At 29.8% G+C, this 8,894-nt stretch overlaps 2 protein-coding genes across 2 annotated transcripts in view; one reads left to right on the forward strand and one right to left on the reverse strand.

The window, feature by feature from the left end:
• Positions 1-1,486: 1,486 nt before the first annotated feature.
• Positions 1,487-5,711, reverse strand: LOC108737639 (ras-like protein 1). The gene is made up of 2 exons (XM_018470600.1): positions 5,316-5,711; positions 1,487-4,971 (listed from the first exon to the last, which is right to left on the reverse strand). The coding sequence occupies exons 1-2, from the start codon at positions 5,709-5,711 to the stop codon at positions 4,786-4,788; spliced, it is 582 nt and encodes a 193-aa protein (XP_018326102.1). The 3' UTR covers positions 1,487-4,785.
• A 1,025-nt stretch (positions 5,712-6,736) lies between these two features.
• LOC108737618 (phosphatidylinositol 3-kinase catalytic subunit type 3) overlaps positions 6,737-8,894 on the forward strand; it is a 4,913-nt gene continuing 2,755 nt past the window's right edge. The window contains exons 1-6 of the mRNA XM_025977790.1: positions 6,737-6,888; positions 6,951-7,139; positions 7,193-7,349; positions 8,090-8,239; positions 8,293-8,511; positions 8,567-8,890. Coding sequence (XP_025833575.1) covers positions 6,818-6,888; positions 6,951-7,139; positions 7,193-7,349; positions 8,090-8,239; positions 8,293-8,511; positions 8,567-8,890 — 1,110 coding nt within the window. The 5' untranslated portion in view covers positions 6,737-6,817. The remainder of the gene's footprint in view (positions 6,889-6,950; positions 7,140-7,192; positions 7,350-8,089; positions 8,240-8,292; positions 8,512-8,566; positions 8,891-8,894) is intronic.

The following is an 8,894-nucleotide window of genomic DNA, read 5'->3' on the forward strand; positions in this document are numbered from 1 at the left end:
TCTTAAGAACAAACAAAGTAAGACTGTTTGGACACCCACTTCCACTTTTTCCTATACTGAGCTAATTTTCGCATTTCCCTAAAACTAGAACATCCCAAAGTAGAAAGAGGAGACTGTGGGTAAATATTAATTAAAAATTAAAAGGAATACTCACCCCTAATTACCACAAATTTATCATCTTGTCCCATTTAACATTATCAACAGCTTTTTTCTAAATCTACGAATGTTATGAACGCGCTCATTTCTTTTTCTATCGTTTTCTTTAATGTTACCCGTAAAGCTAGAACGGCTTCCCGCGTTGCTCTATTTCTTTTAAACCCAAATTGGCCTTCCCTAATGAGATTTCCGCGTTTTTTCCATCCTTCTCTGTACGATTCTAATTAATATTTTTGACGCATGGGAAACTAAGCTAATTGTTGTAAATGTCTTGCACATGTCTGCACCCCTCTTCTTAGGTATGGCTACTAGCTTAGAAATACAAATTTCTAACTTCTTGTTCTGCATCTAAGATTTTCGCTTGTATCCCATCTATACCTGGCTCCTTATTATTTATTAACTTTTTTAATGCTACATCAATTTTTTTTCTCATTATGAGGTTACCTAGCTCATCTGAGATAAAATTTTGGGCGTTTCCACAGAACCTACAATTTACTATGCAAAAATTTGATTTACTGAACTAAATTTAATGGATTGTATAATTCTGGAAGATGCTAGAACCTTTTAGTATTTGATGCGATATAATTATTGATATTAGGTACTTATCAGGTATATTTTAAACGTATAATTTTTTATAAATTGTTTTGTATGTGTAGTTGAAATTTTGAAGTGGGGACTTTTTCTAACGCATGCTTTCTTATTTTGAAGTAGTGAAAAGATAACTATCAAATTAATAAAAAACAGTTTCGGGGTTTGATAATAGTAGGAAACATTAAAATGGGCTAGGAATAGGTTTCTTTAAGGGACGCAATTTCTTGGAATTCATTGTGGTTCCTGTTTCTTTTTATACATATTATATGAAACACCTTAAGAATTTTTTTTCTTTTAATACATACATATTTGTCCATTCAAAAATGTAACTACAAAATAAATATTTGAATATATACGGGTGTTCCACAATTTCTTGACTAAGCTATAGCGCAGGAAGTGAAAAAGATGGAGAGATAATATAATATATAATATAAGATATAGTAATCAGGCAGTAAGCTTTTAAAACCCTAAAACAACCATTGCTGAATTCCTTACCGCATGGTGGTTTCGTTTCTATAAACAGATTTTAGGGGTACCGTTTGACAAATTAAAGTTGAGGATGACTACACAGGGAGAGTTTAGATATTGGTTGTTTGTGGGGTTTAAAAGCTTTTACTACCTAATCATTGAAATGGTTTCTGTTTCATTTTTGTCTTTTTTATTTACAACATACGCAAAGTTGTTTTTTGCTTCTTGATTTTTAATCATTGGAGGGTAAATTAAGAGATGTAGACACGAGAAAGTTGAATTTTATATATATTTAGTATTAAGACGATAGTCTATAACTAAGGTAGTTACACGTTATTCAGTATATTCAAAAAGGCAAAAAATTACGACTATATTAGTAAAAATCTTATTGTATATTGTAGATAATATGTAATATACAAGAAATTTAGAAGCGTTTCATATCTAATCATGAATGTTATAGGTATATCACTATTTACGTAGCAATTTTCAGATATAGATATATTGCTATTAAAAAAGTATAAAGTATGAATTAAAATAAATTAATTTTAATAAAGCAATGCAATCTGGAATTAAAAAAGACAAAATTTTGACAAGTTTGTCTAGTTTTATGCATAGAAGGCACTGTAGATGAATTTTATGTTTATTTGAATTATTATTAGCCTTTCTTAAACTATAAAACAGCTGTCGTTCAGTTCAAAGAAGTGCTACGTAAATAGAGTCGATAAATGAACATAATTTTTTCAATACATTTTTATAAAACAAAATGACTTAGTTCCTTGTGAAAATAGAATTATTTAAAGTATACAGGGTGAGTCAATAGGAGACCAGCTGCATATCTTTGATCCCAGCAGTGGGAAGAGCACAAACTTGAAGTTGATTTACTATTAATTTTTCAGTCCACATTTATGAGATATGCATTAAGAATATCTAATATCCAATTTCAACCTTCCCCTTCAATGTCATTTGAGTGTCAAATCATTTTTTAATGGGAATGCATATTTTTAACCCCGGCAGTGGAAAAAGGGGAAATTTTGTAATCGGAAATACCGTTATTGATTGTTCTATAAATATCTGTAGGAAAATTAAGGGCAAATCAACTCAAGAATATTCTTGACTTTAAATTTTCCCGCTTTTTCCATTGTTAGGGCCAAAAAAAGGCATTCCCACTAAAAACTATGCTCGAGTTCAATCAAATCAATTAAGGTCAATTGTCGATTGCCCCTTTGAAAAACGATACAACTTTTTTTGAAGTAATGAGATTAATTCGAGATATTTCGGATATTTGATTATTCGTAGTTTCTCATAAATAAAAAAAGATTAAGAGCAAATTAACTGCAAAAGTATTTCCGATTGCAAAATTTTTCGTTATTTCCATTGCTGTGGTACAAAGTAGGCGTTCCCATTAAAAAAAAAGTTTGACCTGTACATGACCTCTTCGAAGTTTAAGGATTAAAGTTAAAATCAAGGTCACCAACTCTAAAACTTTTTGAAATAATGAGAATCTAACAAGATATTTTATTACCTCAAGATAAAAGACTCGCCCTGTATATGGTTTATTAAGTAGGATACAACACTGCATTAAATTTCTTTTCGTTGCACTTAATCTTAAAGTAACTAATCATAAGTAATAAAAACGTAACTATTCCAATTTTATAAATTGTAGAAATAAACGTTCGGTGATTTTCTTACTAAATATCTCGAATTACCGACTTTTTTGCATAACCACTTTAATACTATGATTGTTAAATTAAAGCATAAAAAGTTACGGACATCTTGAAAAGCATATATAGCTTATTTTCAATATTAAAGTATTTTACAGAATAATTTGAAAACGCAGAACGTTAGTTTACTACACCTATGATTCCAAACGAAAAAGAATATACGCCTTCTTGGATGGACTCTTTTAAGCTAATTTTTTCTCTTCTGTTTTTTAATTAAATTAAATGCTCAGTAATCGTCTTTTATCGTTGATATTTTAGTGAAATACTCAATTTATAGAAAAATGTTCCAAGTTTATATTAATTTCATTAAATTCGTTTGGTCTCACTGTTCAATTTAGAAAACTCCAATTGGCAAACACCCTGTATTACATAATCATTTTAAAGGACTAGGACCGATAGGAGTATGAAAACAGCTCCAACAACAGTGACATAGTACTTTACCTAATTTTTTTTTTGTTGTTGCTTATACTAATCCAATAATTCATTCCAGTAGTTAAACACAATAATTTATGCATTTTTTGTATTTTCCCGTTATTGTCGCTATACAGTCAAACATCTCTCACTCGAACCTCCTTAATGCAACCACTTATGTTCGAGTTAGAGAAAATTCGAGTTTAAGGAAACTTGTATTTTATTGCCAAACATTTTAATTTTCGTTTCGAAGGCATGTTGTAAACACACCGTTAACTTTTTAATCACACTGTAAACTGAAAAATAGAAATCAGCCACTGACTATTCAAAATTAAAACATGCAATCCTACTTTAGTTATTTACGCTTGTGATTGTTCCAAATTAAACAATTCATAAATGTAAAGTTCGCCCTCGAATTACAGATTTTTCAGTTAAAAAAATTCGAGTTAAAGAGTTTAGAATAAAAGTAAAACTGTATTTATGTCAAAAAAATATTCGAGTTAGGGAAGATTTCGAGTTATAAAAGTTCGAGTTGCAGAAGTTCGATTGTACTATTGAACGAATGAAAGTACCACTCAGATTCTGAAATATGTTCTTCTTACATCTATAATCTAAATAAAAAAAAATTGGTACTTTGTTTCGTTCAATATGATGTACATATATTAATAATAATGGGAAAATACAAAAAAAATTGGTATGATCTTAAATGCTACGAATAAAATTAAAATAAGTATAGAGCAATAAAAACACTTACTGTTATGGACGCCATTTTCATACCTTAGTCCTTTGATTTCTTGGGAAAACCCCATATCGTACTTTTATTCTAATTAAAATTCAATTTGTGCAATTAAATCTTAATCTTATTTTTAATAATATCGATTTTTAATATCTGTTCCAAAATAGCTATACACCGTATGTGCGTAAAAAAGCTACAGTTTTCAACCACTGAATACATATCAAGAGTTAATTTTAAGGCATATAAGACTAAAGGACTAATAAAAATAACTAACTTGTTGGATTTTGTACACATTCCTTCCTTACAATACTACTTTCATTTTTGATATTCCAATTGATATGCCAAAACAAATGTATCCAATTGTTTCTATTAAATAACATCCCTATTTCAATACTACCCCAAATTATGGTACAATAACTACAATATTCATTTTTAATTACAACTAAATTATGACTTTTAGTTCAAAATTTTCATTGCTGTTACATGTATTTATAAGGAAATAAAGAAAGAATTGGAATTTTTACAGCTATTGTAATGTCTCACTATTCAAATTTGTTCATAAAAGGGCACCACCTTAACAAGCCTGCTAATAAAAAATTATAATTCCAATGAACAGTAAGTGTAAAGTTTAAAGTGAAACATGCAAATTACACTATCACACTTCAACAATGCTTCTTGGCTGCATGTGGTCATGAGCTGAGCTTAGAGAATGGTACAGCGAAACTTAAAAGGCACACGACCGTGTATGCCCATTTTCGGAGACTTGTGCTTGCCCCTGCTTGCTTTATCTTTGCGAATCTCCCTCACTAATGTGTAAAAGGCATCATCAACTCCCATCCTTGTTTTAGCTGAAGTTTCCACAAATGGAATGCCATACTGTTTGGCAACCTTTAAAGTCAATTTTATTTTTACTTTTCTATAATTATCTTACAAATAAATTAAAGTGGCTCTGTATAAATGTATGTAATTGATACAATAAAATTCTTAATATTGCTTGCTTAATGAGGTGATTAAATGGATTCTTTTATCAGCATTTTGTAAGTTAATAAATTAATTTACTTTTACAAAATAAAAAAAAAAACAGTATAGATTTAGGGTAAGTGCATTTATTTATTGTTTAGAAGAATTTTTTTACTTTTAAACTTTTTATATATCTAAAGATTACAATCATTTTTAGAAATAATGGATTACACAATAACATATCCATATAAGATATTAAAAAAGAACCTTACCTCACGAGCTTGAGCCATATCTACAGCCCAGGCAGACAAGTCACATTTATTTCCAACAAGAACCATTGGCACTTCTTCTGCATCCTTAACTCTCTTTATTTGCTCCCTGTATGTACCAATATCTTCAAAGCTTTTGGCAGAGTTAACAGCAAAAACTAAGAGAAAACCTTCTCCTGTTCGCATATACTGGTCCCTCATAGCACTGTATTCTTCTTGGCCTGCTGTATCTAAGATATCTAATAAGCAAGTCTCTCCATCTATTACAACTTGTTTACGGTATGAGTCTTCAATTGTGGGATCATATTCGTCAACGAAATGATTTTGTATAAGCTGGATTGTTAGTGCCGATTTCCCGACACCACCAGCGCCCACAACAACTAGTTTGTATTCAGTCATCTTTTTCTAATAAAATTAAAAACAGAACTTCTACAAAAGAAATGTTTATTTTTAAGACTGGGACGAGATTATAAACTTTTGCTATCCAAGCATTATTAACGATCGCTGCATTTGTCACATTCAAAGGAAACTGCATTAAATGTGGCTTTTAATTATCCACAATATACTTCACACATTTGTCAAAAAAAATTCCCAAATTTTGGTAAAAAAAACACATCCACTACGCTACAATTCACAATCTACTACAATCTTACTGTCCCTAGGGTTTTCTCGACAGACAGATTAGCCAAATGTATTGGCCAAATGCAGCCAACCAGACGACGTTAAAAAGTACCCTGATCTTGTGTAAATTGCGCATGCGTTGGATCATGCAATGGTAAGAAGCCAAACATCTACGAAAATATTATATATTTCTAATCTATGACCAGGACATTTAGCCCTTGCTTTATTTTTCAATTAAACATCACAACATAATTATTACATTTGTTATATTTCAATAAAAATTTTCGTAAAATTACTTCCGTACTAACTAACCAAGAAATACGTAATGGTTTTAATAGGAGTTCCACATATTTCAGATGTAATTAATTCTAATAGGTAATGGTGAAATCATACGTATAAAGAAACAACACTTCTTGAGAATATTGTAGAGTAAAAATAGCATTTAAGCAGTTTTAACAATCCATTTACTTTTGTCTTTGCTGAATAAAGTGTTCGATGGCGTCGAAGGTTTTATTTTTATTTTTTAAATCAATTTTATTAGACTGACAATAACTAAAATCTTTTTTCAATTTTCATTTTGAAATAAAACATTTTTTACTTTTTAAATATGTATTAATATCACTTACAATTAGTTCGATTACTGGTTGTAAGAAACCTACTATATATCTATGAATCGATCATGATGATCATTATTAGGATCTTATCTATGATTAGGATTATTAGTTGTCTATGATTATTGGCGTGCCCATAGATAAGTGTGCCATTCTTTTAGGTAGTTGGGTTATATTTACGTTTATAATAATTTCATTAATAAAGATAAATTTTATATTTTTGAAGGAATCAACAAATGTAATTTTATATGTGTACATTTTTTTATCAGAAAAATGGAAGAATTAGTGGATAGGTTTCATTATGTGTTAAGTTCATCCTTGACAGAAAAGTTGGTTATTAAAATGTATATTTACATTTGTCAAGAATTAAAATAACGAGCTTAACCCTGCAATATTACTGTTTTAGAGGAACTCTTGAGGGAACTACTCAAAAACCTGAATACGATAAGCTTTTAACCGATCCGTTACTAAAATATTCAGGACTAAATCAGGAAGGATGTGCAGATCTTATGGTGATGGCAGTTGTTTATGACAAGAAAGAGCCCTTGGCATTACCAGTCTCAACTTCTTACAAAACGTTTACATCACGCTGGAAGTAAATATGAAAATGTTAGCAACAATCCAATTTTAAATTTATTTTTGTTGCAGTTGGAATGAATGGATTACATTACCTGTGCAATTTAGTGATTTACCCAGAAATTCTCAGTTAGCATTAACAATTTATGATTGTGTAGGACCTAATAAGTTGTCTCCTGTAGGAGGAACAACAGTATCACTTTTTAGTAAATATGGCCTTTTTAGACAGGTATGTATCTGTCAGGTGTACTTATTTTTATTTATTAAGACAGTGCAGATAACCCAACTGATACCATAACAAAACAACAATGTAAAAAATTATACCATATTCTTTTTAATAGTAACATATGTAAATTATTTTGATTATATACAGTAATGGTTCCCAAATTTTTTGGATGTTGAACTAAAATACAATCATATACTTTTAGTATGGGTGCTCCTCAAAACTAAACAATAGCGTTACCCTTTGGTATTGCTTTTTTATGCATATTTGTTTATTTGTATTTTTTAGTAAACATTTCTTATATACTTTGCTGTATATTTTTTATTTCTAGCATTTCAGTATGCTTCATAATAGGTATTAAGCATATGCATTTATATTTCCTTTCTTCAAATAATCTTATTATAAACCTTCAACTAGTTACTTTTAGTTACTTTAAAAACAAAGCAATTTTATTTTCATTCATTGTTTGCATCTTTTCAGCTACATAATTATTGTTGATAAATGGTTATTATGATAAACATTTAGATATTTTTTATATTTTATTTTTATTTTAATTTATTTTTGTTACCATCTAATTAGAGTGAGGAAAACTTTTACTTTTGAAAAACATAAATTCTGTGAATTTTATGTATAATTGTTATGTGGTATTTTGTTCATACCTCATACGTTATTATAAGGTTTGTTTTTCTACATTGTAAATGTAATGACTGCTAAGTTGATTTTATTAATTCTTGTTAAAATTATAGGGAATGTTGGATTTAAGAGTTTGGCCCAACAAAGAAGCAGATGGTAATTTTCCCAGTTCAACCCCTGGAAAAGTAAAAGGTGATGGTCATGATCAAATGCAACGATTAGCAAAACTGGCTAAGAAACATCGTAATGGCCATATAACAAAAGTATATGAAGTGAAAGAGTTTTATGCTCAGGGTGTATATTTATAATTTTCTAGGTTGATTGGTTGGACAGGCTTACATTTCGAGAATTGGAAATGATCAATGAAAAAGAAAAGCGTTGTTCAAATTATTTGTATTTAATGATAGAATTTCCGACGATAATAATCGATAGTATACCCCACCAAGTAGTTTATTTTGATCAGGACGTCGAAGAAGTTTATCAGTTTAGAACACAAGCTGATGTAGTTACAGTTCCTGATCATGAAATACTTAAGGTTATTATTTTTAAATAAATAAGCAAATTATTTATATTTAAGAAGTGTTTTGTAGGAAAATTTAGTAGAAAGTAAGCACCACAAGTTGGCAAGGTCTCTAAGGAGTGGTTTGTCTGATAAAGACGCTAAACCTAATGCCACTGTTAGGGATATGTTAAACAGTATAGTTTCTTATCCTGCAACCAAATTATTAACGAATGAAGAACAGGATAATGTGTGGAAGTTTCGGTTTTATCTCAGTAATCAGAAGAAGGCTTTAACAAAGTTTTTGAAATGCGTGAATTGGACGCAAAACAACGAAGTTCGCCAGGCATTATCAATGCTAGAACTCTGGGCACCAATGGACGTTGAAGACGCTTTAGAATTACTTAGTCCTAATTTCA

Source organism: Agrilus planipennis, unplaced genomic scaffold (assembly GCF_000699045.2).
Source record: "Agrilus planipennis isolate EAB-ADULT unplaced genomic scaffold, Apla_2.0 scaffold87, whole genome shotgun sequence".
Lineage (NCBI taxonomy): Eukaryota > Metazoa > Arthropoda > Insecta > Coleoptera > Buprestidae > Agrilus > Agrilus planipennis.